At 41.6% G+C, this 26988-nt stretch overlaps 2 protein-coding genes across 2 annotated transcripts; one reads left to right on the forward strand and one right to left on the reverse strand.

Moving 5' to 3' along the window:
• Window positions 1-224: 224 nt before the first annotated feature.
• Window positions 225-16136, reverse strand: terb1 (telomere repeat binding bouquet formation protein 1). Its single transcript, XM_060923094.1, is given in 22 exon segments — window positions 225-300; window positions 523-680; window positions 889-907; window positions 909-954; window positions 3342-3392; window positions 3529-3804; window positions 5878-5973; window positions 6139-6203; window positions 7385-7665; window positions 8719-8934; window positions 9021-9124; window positions 9219-9344; window positions 9433-9564; window positions 10529-10681; window positions 10791-10919; window positions 11747-11844; window positions 12623-12683; window positions 13038-13166; window positions 13239-13370; window positions 13485-13595; window positions 15104-15151; window positions 16061-16136. Coding segments are annotated over 22 exon segments (2583 nt in total).
• On the forward strand, window positions 15742-23587 carry pdp2 (putative pyruvate dehydrogenase phosphatase isoenzyme 2). Its single transcript, XM_060923130.1, has 2 exons — window positions 15742-15803; window positions 21107-23587. The coding sequence occupies exon 2, from the start codon at window positions 21140-21142 to the stop codon at window positions 22730-22732; it is 1593 nt and encodes a 530-aa protein (XP_060779113.1). The 5' UTR covers window positions 15742-15803; window positions 21107-21139; the 3' UTR covers window positions 22733-23587.
• Window positions 23588-26988: the final 3401 nt, after the last annotated feature.

The raw sequence follows: 26988 nt of genomic DNA on the forward strand, positions 1-26988 counted from the left end.
GCAGTCTAGTTAAACAATGTCTCATTTCATGAATATAAATGAGCTTTACACTCAGCATACTGGATGATGGCTAGAAAACAAGTTAATCAAACATCAGTACCAAAAAAATGTATTTCAGTTAGCCCTAATGCTAAACACTTCATAAGGAACAACCACAGCTTTCTGAATTAAAGGCTGATCTGCTGTTTACACATTAACAGTACAGGCTCTACAGACCATGTCTCTTACTCTTGAACTCTTTGTTCAGCAGATTCCTGTGCTATGAGGTCTTGGGACAGCACTGAGCCCTGCTGTAGCTTTCTGCAAAAAAAAAGGAAAGATAATTACATGTTTTCTTCTTCCACTTTCCATAATTCTAATCCTTTCTGCTAAGCACTGAATCTATCAAGTGGAAAATTACAGTCAGGGTTCAAAGTTTTTTTTTTTAACCATTCACTTATTAAAGAACAAAAATGTGCCGATGCCTTGATCCCATTGTTCTGTGGAGGATGATATGTGTTGGTCAGTATGTGTATATCAGACCTGTATTTCTTGGCCAGGTCTATGTTTGTGCGTCCCTGCTGGAAGGGATACGCCCACAGTATAGTGTTCCAAGAATGACCAAAACGTCTCGTGCCCTCACTGAGGTACTTTAGCTCATCTTCCGAATAGTCCTTCCTGTCTCTGTGCCTATCTGAAGACTAGAACCAGAATTACTCTTACACAAAACTGTATTTAAATTACATTTAATATTAAAAATGCATTAAACAATATTTACTGGCTTAAAATACACTTTTTCTACAATCTGGGATTTTTAACAAGCAGGACCCTCTATTAGAATTATTTTATTGACTCCCCCGTCTTCTAGAAAACTAATACGGTTATATACACTAATGAAATACATCTTACACTCTGCTTTCCATCACTATCCTGGTTTTTGGAGACTGGACCCATGTCTGTTTTCCACATCTGAGCCTGAGAAGAAGGAAAAGGAAGAAATACACAGATAAAGGTGGTGCAATAAAATAAAACAGAATTATCATTTATAATTTAAGGGAGCATACAAAAACTGCATTTTCAGGCATCTACACCCAGTTTATACATAACATGCAAGGTTTTTGCACAGAATGTGTCCCCATTATACCAGGTAAGGGCAAACAGCTCAGCACATCACGCCTTGGGTCTTACTTTGATCACAACATATCGGTACATTTCCCCAAGTCATCATTTTATGACTCTCCATACTTTTCCAGGTTTGGGATTACTGTTTTCAAATTCTACACTTTTTTTCCAGACCTGCGCAATACCATGCAAAATATACTATATGTATACTCATCTCATCTCATTATCTGTAGCCGCTTTATCCTTCTACAGGGTCGCAGGCGAGCTGGATCCTATCCCAGCTGACTACGGGCGAAAGGCGGGGTTCACCCTGGACAAGTCGCCAGGTCATCACAGGGCTGACACATAGACACAGACAACCATTCACACTCACATTCACACCTACGCTCAATTTAGAGTCACCAGTTAACCTAACCTGCATGTCTTTGGACTGTGGGGGAAACCGGAGCACCCGGAGGAAACCCACGCGGACACGGGGAAAACATGCAAACTCTGCACAGAAAGGCCCTCGCCAGCCACGGGGCTCGAACCCGGACCTTCTTGCTGTGAGGCGACAGCGCTAACCACTACACCAGCGTGCCGCCACTATATGTATACTGCGCTATAAAATTTAAGAACGAACTTTCACAATAGGACAAGAGAAAGTGAATTCAGGCAAAAACAACAAGAAAAAAGAAGGCCCCTTGCCCAAGCCTCAGTTGTTACAGCAGTTCCCAAACTAAGTGTAACTAGAAACTCACAATGTCCTCTTTTGTTTCATTCATTTATTTTACAAATTAGCATTAGAAATATTGAAGGTGCATTTTGTGGGATAAATTAGTAGCATACATGTTATTTTACTCTTTTTGCTCTAATGACATGCTGCAGTAGTGTAGTTCAACAATAACAATGGACAAGTTTCCCTGTCCTGCTACCTCCACTAAACAAACTAGCATTGTTTCTAAATTACACACTTGTGTATGATTCTAGAACTTTACTGAGTACTCATGCAAACCGGGTTTCCTAACACAGTTCATGTTTTAGTTTTAAAAACTTTTCATGTTACCCTCAAACCTACCAAAAGCTCTGTTTCATGTATACTTTTGAATGTAAGGTCAGAGTTTGCGATTTGAGACGCAGCTCATGACAACAATCACAACAGCATTAAGTTTTAAGAGAGAAAGGCTCATCAGTGTGTTTAATGACGCTGCATGAAACCTCTAAACGTTTTACAGTTTGACTAGGAAACCCGATGGACATGGATATTCCAGCTCTGACGTGTATCTAGTGGATGTCACTTGTAAATCTTCTGGATGTACATAAGATATGCAGCAAATGTAAACAGTGCCACTTGTGTTACCACTGCTCCTACACACACACACACACACACACACACACACACAAACTCATGCGCCAAGTATAAACCAGACTCCTCTGCTTGGCTCACAACACAACACAACACAACACAACACAACACAACACAACACAACACTTCCCTCTAGGCTGGTAAATCAGTGTGAGTAATATTCCTTTGGTTTTTAGTCATTTACATTATACATACGTATATTACTAACATAATAAAATGCTCAAATGTTAAAGTAGACCTATATTATACATCTGGAATAAAAAAAAAAAATGTAGGGTGGTCAAGGCTTGGGGTTGCAGAAAAGTAATAATATCCATTTATCATCTGGGCGGCACAGTGGTGTAGTGGTTAGCGCTGTCGCCTCACAGCAAGAAGGTCCTGGGTTCGAGCCCCATGGCCGGCGAGGGCCTTTCTGTGTGGAGTTTGCATGTTCTCCCCGTGTCCGCGTGGGTTTCCTCCGGGTGCTCCGGTTTCCCCCACAGTCCAAAGACATGCAGGTTAGGTTAACTGGTGACTCTAAATTGAGCGTAGGTGTGAATGTGAGTGTGAATGGTTGTCTGTGTCTATGTGTCAGCCCTGTGATGACCTGGCGACTTGTCCAGGGTGAACCCCGCCTTTCGCCCGTAGTCAGCTGGGATAGGCTCCAGCTTGCCTGCGACCCTGTAGAAGGATAAAGCGGCTAGAGATAATGAGATGAGATGAGATTTATCATCTGCCCAAATGGTCTGGGAACCCCTGCTCTAATGAATATATAATACACAGGATTCAGGCCAGTTTGTGAATTATATTGTTTCCAGATCCACTCTTCACTCAGCCAACTCACTGTCAACATTATAGCTATATAAATCATCAAAATATTAGTAAAAAAACATCTCCACAAAAAGAAAAAACAAACTTAACTTTCCCTGTGCTTCACCCGATCTCTTCAGTGGAGTGAGACTGATCACTACAGAGCAGGATATTGAAAGAAAGAAGAAAAAGTTGTGGGCAGGAAAGGAGCACACAGTCAGCTCAAGTAAGAAATTGGCATATTAACTGGCAAAATGCAAAAAACTGTTTTTCCCCCTAAACTCGACTCTTACTCCTCATAGCATCTCTGCAATTTGGTTGGTTTGCGTGACCATCACGTTCTTTCATTGTGTGTTTAGAGACCATTTCTGAAGAACACACGTCTCTGACCCCACAGTCACGTATGTGATCGTGAACATGTGTGTGTGTGACCCCATTGATACGCAGGCTTCTCTTCAGACGATCCTCAGCTCTCTGCAGCGCCACATGGAACTCACACAGACTCTTACAGCTGCGCAGAACCACACCCACTGTCTTGCTGTTCACCTCATCCACCCCGTTCACACACCCTGACAAGAAAAAAGACAGGCTTGAAATGAACAATGAGAATGTCAGAAATTCAAAAAGAAGCACTATTTAAATATTTACAGTGTTGCATATTTGACATTTATCCATCCATCCATTATCTGTAGCCGCTTATCCTGCACAGGGTCGCTGGCGGGCTGGAGCCTATCCCAGCTGACTATGGGTAGAGGCGGGGTTCACCCTGGACACGTCGCCAGGTCATCGCAGGACTGACACACATAGACACAGACAACCATTCACACCTACGGTCAATTTAGAGTCACCAGTTAACCTAACCTGCATGTCTTTGGACTGTGGGGGAAACCGGAGCACCCGGAGGAAACCCACGCGGACACGGGGAGAACATGCAAACTCCGCACAGAAAGGCCCTCACCAGCTGCTGGGCTCGAACCCAGGACCGAGGTCATGGAGCATCAAGAGCCAACACGAGAGCAAGAACGAACAATTTTAAGAAGTTATTTTTAAAGCTGAGTGTTTAATGTTACTCTATATTAAAAGACATTAATTGCAGTCTTCCTGCTCTTTAGAGGAAGTCGTTTCTAAGAACATTGCAATCTCTCATGTCTTCTTACTGACTGAAATACAAAGATACACAAAAGTTGATTACCCCCCAAAATTACAGAAGTGTACAGGCTTGCATGCTGTTAAAGAGTAATGGCTCATTAAGAGAATGGTTGAGGTCAAATTATTTCAAATCCCATTCTCAGAAAGAAACCAAGTAGAATCTAACCAAAATTCAGATTTTGAGGACACATTTATGGAAAAAGCGTGAGAACAAGCCAACCACAATGCTACATCTAATCAGATTTTCAGCTTTGCAAACAGGTTTTTACTTCAATCTGATTCCCCCACTAAAATAAAAATAGAAATAAATAATAACTGTAGCTGGTTTGAGTCTGCTGGGTGACAGGATTATGACCAATATGAGCTTCTTCCACAAACTGTATCCACAGAGTTTAAAGCACACAGCTGTATAGGATGTCTCTGTATGCTGTAATGTTACAATTTCCCTTCACTGGAACTACAAATCTGTTCCAGCATGACAAAGCCCCTGAGCACAAAGCAAGCTCCATAAAGACATGGCTGGAGTGGGAGAACTTGAATGTTCTGCACAGAGTCCTGACTGAACTGGAACACCGGTTGCACCCCAGGCCCCCTCACCCAACAACAGTGTCTGATCTCACTAATGCTCCTGTAGCTGAATTAATACAAATCTAATCTAACACATACCCCAAAATCTCGTGGAACACCTTCCCAGAAGAATGAAGCTTATTATCACAGCAATGGGGAATAAATCTGGAATGGGAAGTTCAACAAGGACATATGGGTGTGATGGTCAGGGGTGCACATACTTTTGGCCATATAGTGTATCTGGAAGCTGTAATTCATTCTCTGTTTCTTTCAATGTCACATCCCTTTTTCTCCTGTCAAGATAGAACTGTGATAGGGTGTTACAGAATCATTCTCTCTGATACTGCAATTCAACGACCCACTCTTCTTTTAAATCCTGTAAGTTTTGTTCCCGTTTCACCATCATTACTACTGCATCTGTAGCGGTCCTGTGAGTTCACTCACACTCTGAGAATTCAATCAACATTTTCTGACACTGCCATAAGACCACTGATCTGAACTCCCGAGCTAATTTTATGCTCTGTGATGTGTGATTGTGTCTGCAACAGAGGAATCGGGCCAGAAATCATACAGTGTAAAGCCAGCTTAAGGCAGGCTATCAGTTGTGCCACTTCAGTGTGAACTGCTAACATGAATGTAGGCTTTATGTATCTTTGCTATATTTTAGTGGCTATGTGACCCAATAACTATCCAAATTATAAACTCTGTGCTTTTAAATAAACACTTAAACTGTGAGGCTAAAGTATAGGGGCATACTGTAGCATACGTTCTCCTCAGCCCACAAAACTATCACTCTAACTCTCTTGCTAGACAGAATGTAAATTTTCCCAGGACCTCACGAATACATCAGGGATTTTTTAAAAACTATTTACTCATTTTCCAGGCATTTTTCTGATTGGGTTAAAGCTGACAGTCGGACTACACACCTGCACAGCGTAGCTTGCTGGGCTTAGGGGCAGCTGGAGTGATGAGAATCCTCTCAATCTCACTATCCAAGAGCTCAGAGCACACAGACAGCTCATCTGAGCAGAGCGAACAAAAGTGAACATCAGTCTACCACCTCAGAGAAACTCTACAATTCAACTAACACTTTTATATAGATCTGTTTTAAGATCAGAAGCTGATGATTTCTCAGATTGTGAGAGTTGACTTGAGTCTGGAAATTATTTATACAGACTGGAGTGTACCCTCAGAGCAAAACAGAGTCTGCTGGCATCTCTTCATGGGAGCAGGATGTTTGAAAATATCTGGGCTGAAACCCAACAAAAACAGAACAAAAACATATCAGTGCATTGACTGAGAGAGAGTCAGAAAAGCAGAAACAATCACACAGTGACTCTTCAAAGTTATATAATTGTGATTAGTAAAAGGCTGGCTTAAAAATGATTCAATAAATTTGTAATTAAAACATTATGGACTCCATTTATGCATGAGATTATAAACATTCCTGGCACGGCTCTGATTGCTGTATCACACAGAACACATCCTCATTTTGTGTTGTTTTTATAGAAAAGATGTTTGTTGCATTCAGAAATAATGATTCTGTACTGCATTTAATTTCCTTTAACTCAGAGGAAGGTCAGGATCATGGCGTATGTGATGTAATATACTGGGAGGAGTCCCATATATGTAACACTACCGTTCAAAAGTTTGGGGTCACCCAGACAATTTTGTGTTTTCCATGAAAAGTCACACTTTTATTTACCACCATAAGTTGTAAAATGAATAGAAAATATTTGGCCATTCTGAGCATTTAATCGACCCCACAAATGTGATGCTCCAGAAACTCAATCTGCTCAGAGGAAGTTTTATAGCTTCTCTAAAGAGCTAAACTGTTTTCAGCTGTGCTAACATGATTGTACAAGGGTTTTCTAATCATCCATTAGCCTTCTGAGGCAATGAGCAAACACATTGTACCATTAGAACACTGGAGTGAGAGTTGCTGGAAATGGGCCTCTATACACCTATGGAGATATTGCACCAAAAACCAGACATTTGCAGCTAGAATAGTCATTTACCACATTAGCAATGTATAGAGTGGATTTCTGATTAGTTTAAAGTGATCTTCATTGAAAAGAACAGTGCTTTTCTTTCAAAAATAAGGACATTTCAAAGTGACCCCAAACTTTTGAACGGTAGTGTAATGTATTAGGAGAGGTTTTGGTTATGATGCAATATAGTGGGCAGGGTTTTAGTTATGCTGTAATATATTGGGATGTGGTTTTGGTTGTGATGTAATGTACTGGGAGGGAAATGACCAGGATTAAAGAGGTTTCTTAAATCAGATTCTTAGACCAGCCTGAATATTCTAATCAGAAGAACAAATTACTATCAGTAATTTGACCATTTTTACTGAAAAAGTGGTCACTCCTGAAGAAGCTGATGTTTTTGAAAAAGCTAAATTTTAGTTGTTTAACTTTAACATGGTCCTACCTGTGTGCATGTTGGTCATTTGCTAGTAGTTTGTTGTGTGTGGCACTGCCAGGGTTTTCATTTCCCAGGTCATCTGTGCTTCTGTCTCTGTTGAGGATACTTATATTTGTGTCACCTCTCTCTGTTTCATTCATCCCTCTGTTTTTCATCCCACTCTCTCTTCTCATCTGCTGCTCACTCTCTTCTGCTACACTACTTCCTATCACATTCTCTGCTAGTCGCTGTTGTGCTTCTTTTCCATTTTGGAAAGGAAAGTCTTTAACAATCTTTCTCCGAACGTGCTGTTGCAAACACACACGCAAACATTTTAAAATGCTATTTTAAATCCAGTTTAACACCGAATATGTAGTATTAATGTACCAAACATTACAAAATACTTAAAAATAATTCACATGTAACAAACATTGGCTGTTTGTGTGTTATACAGTATGTGTTTCATATGTTGCGAGGGAACATGATGACAAAATACTGATATTGTGATCAATTGTGTCACAATACATTTTTTACATGTTGTATCACAATAATGTTTTACAGCTTTTTTAATATAATAAAAATAATCTCAGGGCGGCACGGTGGTGTAGTGGTTAGCGCTGTCGCCTCACAGCAAGAAGGTCCGGGTTCGAGCCCCGTGGTCGGTGAGGGCCTTTCTGTGCGGAGTTTGCATGTTCTCCCCGTGTCCGCGTGGGTTTCCTCCGGGTGCTCCGGTTTCCCCCACAGTCCAAAGACATGCAGGTTAGGTTAACTGGTGACTCTAAATTGAGCGTAGGTGTGAATGTGAGTGTGAATGGTTGTCTGTGTCTATGTGTCAGCCCTGTGATGACCTGGCGACTTGTCCAGGGTGAACCCCGCCTTTCGCCCGTAGTCAGCTGGGATAGGATCCAGCTCGCCTGCGACCCTGTAGAACAGGATAAAGCGGCTACAGATAATGAGATGGAAAAATAATCTCTTGTAGCTGATGTTAAAATTTTCACATTCAAATTAAAAAAATTTAATTACAGATTTTTTTCTCTTCCTTTTCAGTATTAAATAATATTTATGTAGACAATTAATAAAAAAATTCAGATTTCTGTACTGTCACTACTGTTTTGCTGGCAGTCTATTAGCAAACTTATATATCGTGACAGATTGTGTATCATAAAAATGTTTTCGAAATGACATCACTTGAATTCAATCTAAATCTCAGACAACGTCTGTTAGAAATTAAAGCCAAAAAAGCTATTAGGGCTGAATTTTTTGACAAATTAAGACTTTGTACAGACCCTTGGTCAATCTGGTTTCACTGCTATTTAAAAGTTAACACAGTAGGTTCAGTCTTAAATGTGACAGATATGCACCATTGGCTGTTGGTTTCTCATTCCCTGCACTGTGACCGGCTGAGGTGGAGGTTGTGTAGGTGGTGTGAAGTTCTGTGGAATGTCCTCTCTCTCCAACTCCTCCTCATACACTCGGTTTTGACCTCTGGCCTTTAGCATCGCCAAGTCTTCCCACAGTTCCTCTCTGTATTCCGTGGGCTGACCTGAAGAATTTTCTACACCCTTTCCCAAATCATCCTGAGAATCTCACACATGGCCACAAAATTACTTTCTCCATAATATCATTGTCAATATCGCATGATAACACACACACACACACGCACCAGCTGTCGTCTTTCTAGCTGCTCAATTCTTTGCCAGATTTCCCAGGCTGACTGACGGTGTCTCTGTAGATCAGACTCTACACTCTGACCTGCTATAGATCCAGCTGGAGAAAGAACGAGCAGGGAGCACAGGAGAAATAATGATTTGGAGAATAATGATGGAGGTGGATATCTCTTTTAAACAGGTAAACAACTCACTGAGTTTTTTACATGTTTGCAGTACAAAGGTAGCTGCCTTTCTGACTTCCTCATCATTCGCATCAGTCAAGAGAGAGATCATCAGAGGCAGTCCTCCACCCTGCAACAACTGAGACTGATGCTCCACTACACAGAGACAAGACAAAAACATTAACACTTAGATTGTTTAGTATCTTTAAAAAAAGAAGACAAGAGAGATTAGGCAGACTCTCACCACATGCATCGGTACAGTGCCCCAGTGTCAAAACCACAGCAAGCTGGTCTCGTGAACTGAGGTTTGGGCTGGACAGCAACAGCAGGAGGTCTGGAACCAATGTCAGTTCAGACAGAACCGGTGCTAAAGCCTCTGAGAAAGACAGCCAAACACACCACACACTTCAAGTTATCCTCTAGGACTTTAACATAATCTCTATCTAGAGAGAGAGAGAGAGAGAGAGAGAGAGAGAGCGTTAGTAGTTACACTGGAACATAAAGGTGTGAGGATGAGACAGACATGACAGAACCTAACATCTAGCCAACACTAGCACACCGATGTCAGTAAAATGTAAAATAACTTCAAACAAGACAAGTTACTGACTGTACTCAGTCATGTGCTGCACATGCATCCAACACTCCAGAAGGTGATTAAACTGAATGATCACTGAAGGAAATTTTCATAAAGGGAACATGAGCTGAATCTGATTATCACATGACGAGAGTGTGGAGATTTAATACACCATTACCAGGAGTAATATGTTAATATATTGTTCTTAATTAGGTAGCAAGATCCATCAGACTTCATAACTACAGTAAAATGTAGTTCCAGCTTTGGTGGCAATTTTGATATAACTATGAATTACTCCCTCTGAAAAATTCCCAGATTTGAAAGGATTCATTCATTTACAACTTCGTTAACAGTGTGGTGTGACAGGGCAGCGTAACATACTCTGAGGAAAACACATGAGCTCACAGACACCCATGACTGAGTAGTGTCGCTGTGATTGACAAGGGAGAGAGAGTATGCTCCTCCCACCCAGTGAGAATGTCCAGTTTTGTTCCCTTGGCTCTCTGTTATGGATGGGTGTGACACTGTCGGGATTCAAGCTTTGGCTCCAGAATATAGTTCTATTGCACCACTTGGGAGCACTTGGGGTTAATATTTACAAAAATACTTGTGTTTCACATCAGTGTTTATTTCTGGAGTTCAACAGCTGCCCTTAATCTTCCTTTCTAAGTGAGCTTGGAGTAAATGGGTCCAAATACATATATATCGCAAATACAGTGGAGAGATTTTTGGTTAAAAAAAAAAGGTGTGTGTGTGTGTGTGTTACCATTGTCAGTGATGCAGGCAGACAGTGTTCTAGTAATCATGGTAGCGAGCTTACAGGCTGCAGGATTCTCTCTGCACTGAATAACTGCATGGGACAAAGTTTCTGAGAGTGTGAGCAGTCCTCCAACTGATGCAAAATACTCCTGAACACATGCTGGAGGATTAACACACACACACACACACACACACACACACGAGTTACCACTACAGAGGGCATGTATACAGCATTAAGTCATGCTCTCCTGCTCATTCTCTTCACTCACAGTTATTTGCCACAGTCATGCCGATGAAAGAGCAGACAGGTTGAGCCAGCTCTGCCCTGAATACAGATACCTGCTGCAGCCAAAATTTGACAAGAGGCAACACACACATGCACGCATGCTGGTTCTCCTCTGCAAGATAAATGGATGCACAGAAAATAGAAAAAAATTTACCCTGTACAAAAAGGTTTTGATGATGCAGGTTCCATGTCCATATTTCAACTATTAGACTTTAATTCAGTATACAGGTAGGTTCAAAAATCAGAGAAGGAAAAAAGCCCTGCTCTTTACGGAACTTTGTAAAATAAAAATTCTCAACTGGTATATAAGCTACTGTATATTTGAGCATAACACGCTTCACGGTAGTGTTACGCACCCTGATGTTGTCGCTGTAGCACACGGAACACCACTTGTTCTGAATCATACCACATGCTGAACTACACATGTGATCTATCTATTTCAAATAGGAAACACAGAGCTACATGGAAACATTAACACCTTAACCAGTTTAATATAATATTTCTTGTATGTGATGTGAGCAGAGAGTATCACAGCTCATATCTGAAACTTTCAAACACAATGTACCCATTAGTCAGTATTAACACACTTAACCAGATAACAAGCTCAGTATACATTTTTACATTTCATTGGCCAAGTTTTTAGCTGGAGGAGCTTTCACCTGCCTGCTGAACTAGCTAATGAATTAGTCCTCCCTGGCAACTGCAGTTCACCTTGTAAACCAAAAGAGGGCACTAAACAGCAGCTTTAAAATAGCATACAGTAAATTGTCAAAGTTTTAAACAAATGTGGCAGGAAGGAAGTCAAATTCTTGACTATCCTTCTTATTAGAATGAGTCTTAAGTCCTATTTGCTGTTGAGATAAGTCCCACCCCTGGCTCTGATACCCCTAGTTTTCATGGAAAATCTTTCTGTGTGCGTGTGTTTGTGTGCGTGCATACCATTTTGGGGGTTGTTGACACAGCCACAGAGAGCACTGGACACTGATGTCCACAGCTGCAGTAGCTCATTAGTTTCTTCAGCCATGGGATAAGTACTCCTGACAACACAGCGTGAGACAAAACACACACTGATCACTGTGTGAGTATGTTTAGAAGGCATGTGTGTATCCAATCATCTGTCAGCCTTAATTCACAGATGATTTTATATTGCCTTCACCTCTTGGCTACAGAATATCTGCTCTCAAAATCTATTTTCACCTCATTATGCATAACATGTATGTATAACTAGTAGAAAAAATCATTTACAACAGTAGGGCTAAAATAACGCATGTAATTATCTCATCTCATCTCATTATCTGTAGCCGCTTTATCCTGTTCTACAGGGTCACAGGCAAGCTGGATCCTATCCCAGCTGACTACGGGTGAAAGGCGGGGTTCACCCTGGACAAGTCACCAGGTCATCACAGGGCTGACACACAGAGACACACAACCATTCACACCTACACTCAATTTAGAGTCACCAGTTAACCTAACCTGCATGTCTTTGGACTGTGGGGGAAACCGGAGCACCCGGAGGAAACCCACGCAGACATGAGAACTGCATGTAATTATTTTTTTCTAATTTTAATTGTAAATTATTTTAATTCCATGTAATTTGTTCAGCATTAAATTCACTATTATTTATCTCAGCTATACAAAGAATTTGGGAACAAATATTTTTCATGCTCTTTATCATTTTCATCATCATCAAGAGACTTTTCTTCCATTTTAAGCCTATGTCTCTTCTAAATTTTGTTTATATTTACATTTTAATCATCACTACAAACTGTGGCTCTACAAAACACTTTCACTTAAAGCAGTGTAAAGTTTATGCACCTGAATAAGTTGAGCAGGATATCAATACACCTAGAAGTCTTAGCAAGGCTCTGTCCCTGTTCTAAAAAAAAAAAGGGAAAAAAAAGTACATTTTCATGAATCAAAGTAATGTATGGAAGCAGGCATGATATCATCACAAATGAGGAAAAATATATTTAGAGTTTATTTTGAGATCATTAATAAGTCATTACATTATTCTGTCTGATTAAAACACCAGTGGAGAATGAAAAGTCTGTTATCAAACATTTTTGTTCAAATTATGTTTGGATATTTTAGTCAGTCATTCTTAAAGGTCATCACTAAAAGAGATCTGCAGGAAGGAGCAGAATAAACTTCCAGACTAAATACGAATGCCTTTATATTTTCCAGGATCTTGCATGTGACTGTGCATGATGCAATCATAAGCAAATCTTACTGTTGTTAGAAACTAATACAGAAAGCATGTACACAGCCACTCTCTTCAGTGTGAGGGACACTTCCTGTTCCATGCAGTCTGCCAAGCCACGGAACATCTCCTCTCTGCACAGGATCTGCTTACAGCTCTCTAAAAATGAGACATGTGTTAATCAGTGTTTTTAGGTCATATTCCCATCTTAATAAAATGCAAAATACACACCATCAACTTCAGCCAGAGAGCTGAGTGTGAATAGAGCCGTCTCTTTAACCTCACAGAAATCACTGGCTCTGGACAGGTTATAAATGAACATCACACCTCCAATCTCCCTGAAGAACTCCACATTCTGACCTGCTGAACACAGGGGAGCCAACACTGACCGTGTGTGTGTGTGAGTGAGTGAGTGAGAGAGAGAGAGAGAGACACACAGACAGACTGTACGAATTTCAGACTGTTTGTAAAAATGACCGTTCTGTTGGCAGATTGAGACGATGGTGAGTAGAGCTTGCTTCTGCGATGCTGGACATTTCATCTGGTACTTCAGACACTCAAGTAATAAGTGCAGGTCAGTCCTGATGGCTGTAAAATATTACATATGATCATGAAACTAAAAGTGATATACAATGAAAAGAACATAAGTAATGAAAGAGAAGCTTTGCACTGATCTTGTTCATGATGTTGCAGTCATGTGATTTCAAAAGAATAAATAAATAAAATAAAACTGAGTTGACAGTTTAGAAGATGGCATTTCCCAAACTGGTCCCTTTAGGGCCACTTTTAAACTGAACAGTGTGTACTAGGCTTGGGTGGAATCTATTTTTTCATCCCTTCATACCATCCTGACATTTCACCAAGGTATACGGTATATGACAGTATTTATGTATTAAAAATAGCCTCAATGAGGCTGTAGCTCATACTGGCCACTTTTGTTGTGTGCGAGTTTGAAATCTGATCAATCCTGAGGGGGGAGTAGCCATTTTTGTAAAATTGCACGTGACCCCTGTGTAGCCTCAGCCATGGTAAGTGGCGCCACCTGGTGAACGATTCTTGTCGGAATATGTCTTTAGAGTCTTTTGGGTGAGTTTCAGTGAAAACATCCCAACAGTTTACGAAGAGTAGCGTTTAATGTGATGAGTCACCCAAACATTTCAGACGCCCCTAAAATCATAGATATGACAGGTGGTGCCACCATCTTGACAAATTTTATGCACACCCACTATGGAATCAATTTTGTGCCAAAATGTTCATACAATACGTTTGAAATATCAAACAAAAACGACAAATCAAAATACAAAAAAAGAAAAAAAGTCAATCTTTTTAGACTGGCAAACAAATTATTCGTGTAATCGTGCAAAATATCAGTCTATTACCCTTCAGAAACCTTTTATTTTTGTTCCGCGTCTTTCTCAGTTTTGTTTGCCGTAATTTATTCTGGTTGCGATTCCAGCTTTCTCGTTTGCGGTCCCTGACTTTTTGCTTGCAGTTTTGGCACAAACTTCCCGTGTGGGTGGGCTGTCCAGGAATGCATTCCCATTGGCTAACTTGTGTTTGACTGACAGCTACGCTCAGCCATTCCCTACTCGGATTCTGGCGGACTGTTTGACGAGTGACCGATCCATTGACGGTAAACAAGGATCGAGTGGACTTCAGTGGCGACAGCCCACCCACACGGGAAGTTTGTGCCAAAACTGCAAGCAAAAAGTCAGGGAGCGCAAACGAGAAAGCTGGAATCGCAACCAAAATAAATTACGCCAAACAAAACTGAGAAAGACGCGGAACAAAAATAAAAGGTTTCTGAAGAGTAATAGACTGATATTTTGCACAATTACATGAATAATTTGTTTGCCAGTCTAAAAAGATTGACTTTTTTTTCTTTTTTTGTATTTTGATTTGTCGTTTTTGTTTGATATTTCAAAAGTATTGTATGAACATTTTGGCACAAAATTGATTCCATACAACTGAAACTGGCTTGTGAAATCTTAATCAACCTTCAAATGAACCAAAAGAAAAAAAAAAATCCCAAAACAATTGAGTCTGCTCAAAGAGTCGACTCATTCATGAGTATATCTCTTATTAAAATAACTTACCGCTTAACATTGTGAACACTACTGGTTTATGTTTCTGTATGGAAGTAACTGCAGAAATAATTTTTAAAAAATGATTAAGGTTACTGCTTTCAACAATAAGAATTTAAATCAAACTGAAATCTGCTTGCTAAGTCTACTAATGTGAACAGAATTTTGCTTGTTATATGTTTCCTTTAATATTATGTGTAGCTATAAAAACACAATTAGATATAACTAAGATTAAAATTAGTTACTAATAAAGTGAAATAAAATTACTAATACAAAAACACACCATTAACTCACTGTAAATAAATATACAATAATACAAGGGTCTCTGTAAATCGGTGAGTGGATTAATGCTAACTAGCTAGCTTGTTGGTAATAACTTTACCTCAGATTTTCCCGCCACTGCGTTACTTGCGCCACTTCAGAAGTAAAAAAAAAAAATCGTGAAGAAAACACATAAATATGACTTCCTTCGAAAACACTCGGACAGAAAATATATGCGCTTAAAATATTGTTTGGCTCATTACGTGTGTCTTAATTATTTAGCAAGCTAAAAAAAACCGGAGGAAAAAAATAGTACAACACTACATTACCCAGAATGCCTCTCTAACAGTGTTGCTGATCTACGCATGCGCAGTAAAAGTTCCGCCACCCCCTCTACCCCACAGAAAGCTACACAGGAACCGGGTCGTTAACTGTTCGTTTGTTTTGACAGGTAGTGCAATATGATTTTTATATCTTTCTTGTTTTTAAAACTATTTTCACATGATTTAAACGACACAAATATGAGGAAATGTACTAAATAGTCAGAATGTTTGGATTAAATGTAGCTTGGAGCTAGCTAGCTTGGTGGGATAATGAAGTGAAGCCCATTATTAACTTTATTAATTTAAACATAAATTATTATTTCATTATGGTTCACATCGGGATTCTGTTCAGGAGATCCGTAAAGTAAATAAACAAGTCTTGGACTCGTGCAGTGAGCAGCTCGTGCATCAGGGTTAGTGAGCGAAACTAGTGGAACTGCTTTCTCCGAGCGACTCTGCATCACACTGCCGTTCACACCGCAGCGAGCTCACTGACTGAGCACACGTGTATCACAGCTGAACAAAACTTATTCTAATGGTGTATTTGCGTAAATATTCAAAGGAAAGGCCTTAAATAATTGTAGGCTGTAAACAGAACGGAAGTAATAACAGTGGAATGCAAAAGTTTGTGCACCCCTGGTCAAAATTGCTGTTACTGTGAACAGTTAAACAAGTTGAAGATGAAATGATCTCCAAAAGGCATAAAGTTAAAGATGACTCATTCCCTTAATATTTTAAGCAAAAACAATTTTTTATTTTCATCTTATACATTTTCAAAATGGGCGGCACGGTGGTGTAGTGGTTAGCGCTGTCGCCTCACAGCAAGAAGGTCCGGGTTCGAGCCCCGTGGCTGGCGAGGGCCTTTCTGTGTGGAGTTTGCATGTTCTCCCCGTGTCCGTGTGGGTTTCCTCCGGGTGCTCCGGTTTCCCCCACAGTCCAAAGACATGCAGGTTAGGTTAACTGGTGACTCTAAATTGAGCGTAGGTGTGAATGTGAGTGTGAATGGTTGTCTGTGTCTATGTGTCAGCCCTGTGATGACCTGGCGACTTGTCCAGGGTGAACCCCGCCTTTCACCCGTAGTCAGCTGGGATAGGATCCAGCTCGCCTGCGACCCTGTAGAACAGGATAAAGCGGCTACAGATGATGAGATGAGATGAGACATTTTCAAAATGACAAATAAGGAAAAGGGCCCGAAGCAAAAGTTTGGGCACCCTGGATGGTTAGTACCTAGTAACCAGGATTTTTCAAATACCGAGGTCAAACATTGTGATACATCTTATGCCGCTTTTCCACTACAAACGCGGCTGAGCCGTGCCGTGCCGTGCCGAGTCGAGCTGAGTCGAGCTGAGCGGGGCTGTTGGAGTTGCATTTCGACTACAACCGCGCTGAACCGTGCTGGCTGGAAGTGGGTGGACACATTGGGTGGAGTTAGCGAAAGTGGGTGGACGTCATGTGATGTCGTTAAGCAGCGCAAACAGTGACATCAGTGACAGTGGCGGAACAAGTCAGAGCCGGGCCGGGGGCGGGGCAAATGACCGGGCCCTTTATTAAAGCTTATCATAACATCATTTTAGGCTACAAAATGTCCGCAACTGCGGTGTTTACCAATTTCAACACTACCGGGTGCAACTATGTTATTTAGTACATCAAGTCCTTCAAACGAACATGTAACTCAGAAACAAAAAACATTAGGATACTGTACATGGCTCATAATAAAACATCAATAGCCTATACTGCGCACATTATTTGAAGGGCATACGAATGAGCGCTCAGAGGTTGCAGCAGTGACAGGAAGAGTCAGAAATAAAAGGAGGGCGGTGCAAACCTCACTGAATGCACTGTGTTTACCAATTTCAACACTACGGGGTGCAACTATGTTATTTTGTACATTAAGTCCTTCAAACGAACATGTAACTCAGAAACAAAAAAACATTCGGCAGCATACTGTACATGGCTCATAATAAAACATCAATAGCCTACTGCGCGCATTATTTGAAGGGCATACGACGAGCCTTGCGCTCCGCGAACTCGTCCACGATGCTCTGTATGTCACTGATTCAGTGATCTTTTAAGCGGTAGTCTCACGACCCGAATAGTAAACAATAAACATGGAGGACATGGAGTCGTTAGTGTTGCTGGTCTTGGTGCTGTGGCTTGACAACGCGGACAGATACTGGCAAGAGCGTATAGATGAGGCGAGGCGCATAAGGCTTCAGAAATTCTCGTAATTCGTAATTATTCTTCTTCCGGGTTTGCGGTGTTTACAGATCCCAGCGCGCTCGCGGGGCGTGTGTGGGCATGTGAGGACACTCCTCCTCACCAATCAGTGCACAGGGGAGTGTCTGCTCACGCCCCCAACCTCAGTCGGCACGGTTTGGCTCGCTTCAGCCCTACCCCAAAACGGTGCGAGTTTTAGGGGCTAAGCAGGGCTGAAACGAGCTGAGTCGTGCTGGTTTTTGGTAGTCGAAACGTGAGCCGTGTCGGGCTGAAGTGAGCTGAAAAAGGGTAGTGGAAAAGGGCCATTATTTGCCAAAAAAAAAAAAAGTCCTAATATGGTGACTTTTCATACATTTTGGAAACGAGTCAAAATCACAAGCCCAACAAGATGAACATGTAGGTGAACATGTTTATTTTAACAATTTCAAAACTGCACGATCACAAAAGTATTGTGTGTGTGTGTGTGTGTGTGAGTGAGAGTGACAACGCAATCTAGCCGAGCCTGAATAGACTTCAATTGCTTTTTAAAAAATATCTGCCTTTTTCAATAGCAAAATACTAGACGGTTATTGGACAAAACCGACTAAACCGCTCCATTGGGAGACTGAGCCTCACTGGAGATGGGAGTCAATAAGAGGGGCGGGACAAGACTTCCCGAGAGGAGGCTCATCTCCAGCTGGTGATTGGAGGAGGAGCTGTGAACGTGGCTGGGCTCTTCATGATTGACAGAAAGCAGTCAGAGGTGGTGCATCATGTTGTAAATAAAATGTGAACATAATAAGTTTGCTACCCGTTTTCATTTCCGTTCGAAAATACAACCAATGATCAAAACAATAGTGTCTTGTGTTCACGTTAGCCTATAGTCTGGTAAGTTAGCAAAATAGCTCAAGTCTCGTCAGCACCCAATAACTTCATAAACAACAGGTCACGACTGTCCAGCCTTTTCTGATCTGAAACGCACCAAATCACATCGAGAGAGAGAATAAAAGAGTTTGTGCCGCCTGGAAAACGAAAATCCTATCTAGCTAAGTGGCTTCGACTGTTGTTGCTTGAAATGCTAATTAAAATTGCACTGTTAATGATCATAAGCATTCCGGCACATAACTGTCAGTGACTGGCAAAATTAACTCCCCTTCTTCCCTCTTTCTTTTTCTCTCACTTGTTGACTTTCCAGAGCTGAGTTTGGTTTGTTTTAGTGTAGTAGACTTCTTCATCTTATGTCAATTTTCAGATTCCACAACTAATTGACAAACTGACTGGCTGCGGAGTCGGACCTTGATGAGAACACTTCTCAGCTCTTGTGTATCCCGCGGTGCTTAGCTGACTATCGCGAGGCTGCCGAATATGAAATGTTTCCAATGTCGGATATTTCAGCTTCGTTTAAAAATGATTATGTGGACTTTATTTTTAGACAAACAAATGAGAACAGGGGGATGCAAGCTGAATTTAGAATTTTCCACCGATCAAAGTCAGAACGATTTTCATCATATATTAATTTCACATTTCTGAGTGAAAAAAAAAATACCGTGGGAAAAAAATGCAGAGGACATGACCTCGGTGTCCTCAATGGTAGTTACGGCCCTGCTAGTAACACCTCCTTTGGCAAGTATCACAGCTTATAAAGACTTTTTATAACCAGCTAATAATCTTTCAGTTCTTACCTGGGGGATTTTCACACATTCGTCCTTGCAAAAGGCTTCCAGTTCTACAAGTTTCCTGGGTTGTCTTGCATGCACTGCTCTTTTGAGATCTATCCACAGATTTTCAATGATGTTTAGGTCAGGGGACTGTGAGGGCCCAGGCAAAACCTTCAGCTTGGGCCTCTTGAGGTATTCCATTGTAGATTTTGAGGTGTGTTTTGGATCATCATCTTATTGTAGGACCCGTCCTCTTTTTAACTTCAACTTTTTTTACAGATGCTGTGATGTTTTGCTTCCAGAGTTTGCTGGTATTTATTCAAATCCATGCTTCCCTCGACCAGTGAAATGTGCCCTGTGCTGCAACACAACCCCAAAGCATGATGGATCCACACCCATGCTTCAGAGTTGGAGAGGTGTTCTTTTCCTGGAATTTGGCCCCCTTTTTTCTCCAAACATACCTTTGCACATTGTGGCCAAAAAGTTCTATTTTGATTTCATCAGTCCACAGGACTTGTTTCCAAAATGCATCAGGCTTATTTAGATGTTCATTTGCAAACTTCAGACGCTGAATTTTGTGGCTCGGACGTAGGAACGGTTTTCTTCTGATGACTTTCTCATGAAGGTCATATTTGTTCAGGTGTCGCTGCATAGTAGAACAGTGCACCACCACTCCAGGGTCTGCTAAATCTTTCTGAAGGTCTTTTGCAGTCAAACAGGGGGTTTTATTTGCCTTTCTAGCAATCCAACGAGCAGTTCTTTCAGAAAGTTTTCTTCATCTTCTAGACCTCACCTTGATCTCCACTGTTTCTGTTAGCTGTCATTTCTTAATAACATTACGATCTGAGGAAACGGCTACCTGAAAACACTTTGCTATGTTCTTGTAGCCTTCTCCTGCTTTGTGAGCATCAATTATTTTATTATTCAGAATGCGAGGGAGTTGCTTAGAGGAGCCCATGGCTGTTGATTTTAGGGACAAGTTTGAGGAGTCAGAGAATTTATACAGCTTTGAAATCTGCATCATCTGCCCTTTCCTAACGAAGAATTTGAACAAGCCACAACTCAATAAGCTAATTAAGGTCTGGAACCTTGGTAAAAGTTACCTGAGAACTCAAATGTATTGGGGTGCCCAAACTTTTGCATGGTGTTCCTTTTCTTTTTTCACACTCCAATTGTACAAAACAAAAATAATACGCAAATCTTGCAGAAAATGCTGAAAAGAAATGTCGTCTTTACCTTTATGCCTTTTGGCGATCAGTTCATCTTCTGCTCACTTAACTATTCACAGTAACAGACATTTTCAGTAAGGGTGCCCAAACTTTTTCATGTCACTGTATATGGGCATGATGGGGACACATTCTCAGAATCACTTCAGTTCTTCAGGTTCCACAGATGTTTCCAGATGCTTTACACTTCAGGGGAAGAGGAGGAAGGTTTTGACAGTGCAGTATGATGCAATGTTTCACAATATTTATGGTTTTATAAAACTGAATTAGGAAATAAATCTTGAGGTAATATCATGATTAACCTTTGTGTCAACGCTATGACTTTTTTTTTTTTTTGTACTTTTTTTCCAGATGTATCTGCTTTAGGCTCCACCCACATTGACAATGATGTCATCAAGCATGTGCTCACGACTCCTGTTCCAGCTTGGCCAATCGAGTCGAGTGGTTTTCTCCACTGGTCTTCACGCCCAGCCTGTGTGCCGTTCCAGTGTGCAGCTGATCCAGGCAAGGTCCTGCTCGTCTCGGGGAAGGAGGTCAGACCGAGACTCGGGTCAGAGCAGAGAACATGGACTCTCTTCAGCTGGACATGAGCTGGACTTCCAGCTGAGCCGGCTGCAGGTAGATGCTGTGCTGCGTGCTAATGAACAGTCTGTGCGAGTTCCTGAGTTTGACGGACGTGGAGGTCTGAGTCCCGTGCTGAAGTTCGAGAGCAATCAGCTTGCTGCTAATTCTCCTTTGGAGGACAGACGCAGCAGCGCCACCTGTCTGCAGACGCGGGGGATGCTGTTTGGAGTTTTTGATGGTCACGGCGGTCACGCATGTGCTCAGGTGGTCAGTGAACGTCTGCCTTATTATGCTGCTGTGGCGATGATGGCCGAGTCCTGCCTGGAGGATCTGGAGGCTTCAGTGGAGACTTTACGGCCGGTGCCGCCAATTCTGCAGTGGTATAAACACCGTAATGATCACAACTACCGCGAGTCCGCTGCTTTGTACGTCCAGCACTTGCGCGTCTTCTGGCAGGAGCTGCTCGCAAGTGAAGAGCACGGAGATGGAATGAAGCCCAGCGATGCCCTCAGTTATGCTTTCCAGCGCCTGGATGCAGATCTTTCATTGGAGGCTCAGGTGCCGTTGGCGAGCGATCTGATGCGGAACACGGCAGTCCAGGCAGCTTTTTCAGGGTGCACGGCTTGTCTCACTCACGTAGGACCTGAAGGCATTTATGTAGCCAACGCTGGAGATTGTCGAGCCGTACTCGGAGTTCAAGAAAGCGACGGAAGCTGGAGCGCACTGTGTCTTTCTCAAGATCATAACACAACCAATTCAGCCGAAGTGGAGCGAGTATGTTCTCAGCACCCGTCTAGTGAGCAGCAGACGGTCATCGTGGATGACAGGCTGCTTGGCGTGTTGATGCCGCTGCGAGCGTTCGGAGATGTTCGGTTTAAATGGAGCCGCGAGCTGCAGCAGAGCGTTTTAGAAAACGGAGGCTGTGACTCAGAGGCGCTGAATATTTATCAATACACACCACCTCATTATCTCACGCCACCGTACCTCGAGGCCACACCTGAGGTCACTTATCACCGTCTGCGCCCTCAGGATCGCTTCTTGATCCTAGCGTCGGACGGTCTGTGGGACGAAATGGACAGTGAGGAGGCGGTCCGGCTGGTGGCGGAACATTTGACCGGCGTCCACCTGCAGGCTCCGGTCTCGGCCAGCCAGCGCCAGCTCAGCCTGGGACAGATGCACCAGCTGCTGTTGCAGCGCCGGGCACGCGCCACTCCCGCACTCGACCTGAACGCAGCTACGCACCTCATTCGCCATGCTCTCGGGACAAACGAGTATGGAGAGATGGACCAGGAGAGACTGGCAGCCATGTTGGCGCTCCCAGATGACCTGGCACGCATGTATCGTGATGACATCACCATCACCATCATTTATTTTAACTCTAGTCTTAACAAAACATTACAGAAAAATTTGTGACAATCCTCTGTAAAACAAACATGCCTGTAAACAAAATGTATGTCTCTGATCAACACTGAAAAACAAACACTGAAACGTTTAGCCTCATTTTGTGTCTGATGGATGAAGTTTAGATATAAAATTAAAACTTGAGGTGCATAATAAATCAGCTGTTAATTGTGTCATGAGCCTGAAGATCAAAAGTTGAGAGATTTGAGATTCAGTCCTGTATGCTGAAATTATGTTTTTGATACTTGCCTTTTATCAACAGTAAACAAATTAGACACATTCTCAACCGTGAACGAAGCTCAGCATCTCATTTGTGAGTCAGATTCATCATGACCTCACTTCCTGTGTGATTTGCATGTGACATTTGTGTACTCGCAGTCACTCACAAGCTTCTCAGATTACTTGTTTAAAAAACATGACAGATTTAATCTCAGGTACACAAAAACTGCACTGGTCATGATCATATATTGTGGGTTAAATATCACATTGTGATGTAAAGTATAACTGATTGCTCTGAGTCTGAGTGTAGAGTTATTTAATCTGTTTCACTTTTGTTTTAATGACCAAATGATCACATATTTCATGTCTATGAATTCCAGTCTTTCTTTCATGCATTTTCTCTTGTGAACTTGTGAGAGTTTGGATTTTGTGCTGATGAACGTAATTTTGTTAAAAAAAAAAAAAGAACTTGTAAAGAAGTTGTGTTGCTTGTTTTTACTGTTTTTTTTTTTTTGCTACTCCTTTAGCAGTGGAACTGTATAAATCTGATGTGACCTTATGAACGTGTTTACATTCACTACATGGTTCTGTATTCTCTAAATGTGCATTTAATTACTCAGTTATGTTCAATATAACTTTTAACAAACATCTTTGTGTGTCTTCACCGATCTTGTTGAATTTGTTTCTTCCTGCAGATGTTTTGACATTGCACGTTTAGCAGATGCTCGCTGTGTAAAACCCTGTCTGTGTATTCAGGAGTAAAATGCTGGTTATTATGTTTTGGTCATTAGATATGACTCGTAGTTATTATCCAGGTCGTGTTTTATGCTGTGAAATTAATTAGGTTTTTTTTGTTATTTATGACTGAATTTACTTTTTTGAAACGTGGTTGATTTAATACAGGCATGTGAAAAAATTAGGACACCTCATGAAATCCTGTGTATTTTAAAATATATTTGGACATATGGGTATTTAATGTAAATTTTAATTAAAATGAGGGATCCAAGTAATATAACTAAACAATAAAAAAATAAGAAAAGCCTTTTTAAAACTTTCTGTAAAATTTAATTAAAAAATAATGCAATTTCTGGTGAGGAATAAATTAGGACACCCCCCTATATTATCCCTCTTAAAATGTTGAAAATCCCAAACAGGTGCATCACGTCAGGTGCACATGATTAGTACATCGTTACCCAGCATTTGAATGGAGCCTTGCCCTATTTAAACCTCAAATTTAGTTTGGTGTGGCCCTGACAGTTGGGATGTTGAGGTGAGCGCCATGGTGAGGTCTAAAGAGCTTCCTGATGCCCTCAGAAAGAAGATTGTGGCCGCTTACGACTCTGGTAAAGGATTCAAAAAGATTTCAAAAGCATTTAACATTAGCCATTCCACCATTCGCAAAATTATTTACAAGTGGAGGACATTTAAAACAACTGCCACCATGCCAAGATCTGGCCGTCCGAGCAAGTTTACCCCAAGAGCAGAACGCAAGATGGTCAAAGAGGTCCTGAAAAATCCTAAAGTGTCATCAAGGGAATTACAGCAGGTTCTGGCAACTGTCAATGTGAAAGTGCACGACTCTACCATCAGAAAGAGACTGCACAAGTGTGACTTGCATGGGAGGTGTGCAAGGAAGAAACCTTTGCTCTCTAAAAAAAACATCAAGGCCAGACTGAAGTTTGCCAGAGAGAACATAGACAAAGACCACGACTTCTGGAATAAGGTTCTTTGGACAGATGAGTCTAAAATTGAATTATTTGGACACCAGAACAGAAGACATGTTTGGCGTAAACCAAATACAGCCTTCCAAGAAAAGAACCTCATACCAACTGTAAAGCATGGAGGGGGCAGTGTCATGGTTTGGGGATGCTTTGCTGCAGCAGGACCTGGCCAACTCACCATCATAGAATCCACCATGAATTCTACTGTGTATCAGAGGGTGCTTGAAGAAAATGTGAAACCATCTGTCAAAAAATTAAAGCTGAAGCGTAACTGGATACTGCAACAAGACAATGACCCAAAGCATACCAGCAAATCCACCAAGGACTGGCTAAAAAAGAAGAAGTGGAGAGTCCTGGAATGGCCAAGTCAAAGCCCTGATCTTAATCCCATCGAAATGCTGTGGGGTGACTTGAAACGGGCTGTACATGCAAGACACCCCTCAAACATCTCACAGCTAAAAGAATTCTGCATTGAGGAGTGGGCCAAACTTTCTCCTGATCGATGTCAGAGACTGGTAAAAGGCTACAAAATGCGTCTCGTTGAAGTTATATCAGCCAAAGGGGGCAACACTAGCTACTAGGGGGTAGGGTGTCCTAACTTTTTCCTCCATTGAAATACATACTTTATTTTTTTTCTTTTTTTGGATTTGTCAAACAATGTTCATTTTTGTTGTTAAATTGCAATCAAATCACTTTCTTTTTGAAAAATACATAAAAACATGCCTGGATATTGGTATGTGTACCATTTCTAAATAAAAAGCTGATTATTTAATGGGGTGTCCTAATTTTCTCACATGCCTGTATATAAAGGCAGGAACAATTAAAGGAAATGAAGACATGATTTCAAATATTTATGACTATCTGAGTTTTGTTTTTTTTCTTTCAAATTGCCTTTAAAAAAAAAATTCACCATGCAAAGCTACTTTACTGTACGGGGGGTGGCTGGGTGTCAGTCATTCAGTCAGCCCTTTAATTTTATTATTTACGCCCACATTGCTGCTGTACTGGGGACGCAGAGAGAAACACCAAACTGTGAACATCTGCTCAGTGCAGTTCCTTTAGGTCTGATGAGTCAGGTAAATGGGTGCCTATACTTAATGCAAACCAGAATATGGGTTACTGTAAGTAATTGTATACTTACACAGTGACCTGTCTGATTATGTACAAATATTTATAGGAGGATGTTAATACATTTTATTCTGTTCACACTGACTGACTGCCTTTATCTCACCTGCTGCTAAAATGTCATCACTGTCCTGAGAAAAAATAAAACAGCATTTTAATCTAATTTTAAGCCTTTTTTCTAGCAAAGAGCTATATGACTTAGACTATTAGAGCCTGTTTTATGTTAAAAACTATGTTGAGCAAATTCTTGTTAGTAGTAGTACTAAGAGTAGTAGTAATAATAATAACATTAATAATACAACACACCTTTTCATGTAATATAATTATTTTACTAGCAGTATAAATAATGATTTATAATCCCACAGTGCCCCTCCGAGAACTGCCACCTTATTGTGGTGGAGGGGTTTGTGTGCTTGAATGATCCTAGGAGCTATGTTGTCGGGGGCATTATGCCCCTTGGTTGACACGCCTCTGCAACATCGCGTGGCGGTCGGGGACAGTGCCTCTGGAGTGGCAGACTGGGGTGGTGGTCCCTCTTTTTAAGAAAGGGGACCGGAGAGTGTGCTCCAATTATAGGGGAATCACACTTCTCAGCCTCCCAGGGAAAGTTTACTCCAGGGTACTGGAGAGGAGAATTCGACCAATAGTCGAACCTCGGATCCAGGAGGAACAATGCGGTTTTCGTCCTGGTCGCGGAACACTGGACCAGCTCTATACCCTTCATAGGGTGCTCGAGGGTTCATGGGAGTTTGCCCAACCAGTCCACATGTGCTTTGTGGATCTGGAGAAGGCATTCGACCGTGTCCCCCGTGGTATTCTGTGGGGGGTGCTTCGGGAGTATGGGGTTCGGGGCTCTTTGCTAAGGGCTGTCCGGTCCCTGTACGAACGGAGCAGGAGTCTGGTTCGCATTGCCGGCAGTAAGTCAGGCCTGTTCCCAGTGCATGTTGGACTCCGACAGGGCTGCCCTTTGTCACCGGTTCTGTTCATAATTTTTATGGACAGAATTTCTAGGCGCAGCCAGGGGCCGGAAGGAATCCTGTTTGGGAACCACAGGATTTCATCTCTGCTTTTTGTGGATGATGTTGTCCTGTTGGCTTCTTCAAACCAGGATCTTCAGCATGCACTGGGGTGGTTTGCAGTCGAGTGTGAAGCGGCTGGGATGAGAATCAGCACCTCCAAGTCCGAGGCCATGGTTCTCGACCG

This window comes from Neoarius graeffei, chromosome 6 (assembly GCF_027579695.1).
Source record: "Neoarius graeffei isolate fNeoGra1 chromosome 6, fNeoGra1.pri, whole genome shotgun sequence".
Lineage (NCBI taxonomy): Eukaryota > Metazoa > Chordata > Actinopteri > Siluriformes > Ariidae > Neoarius > Neoarius graeffei.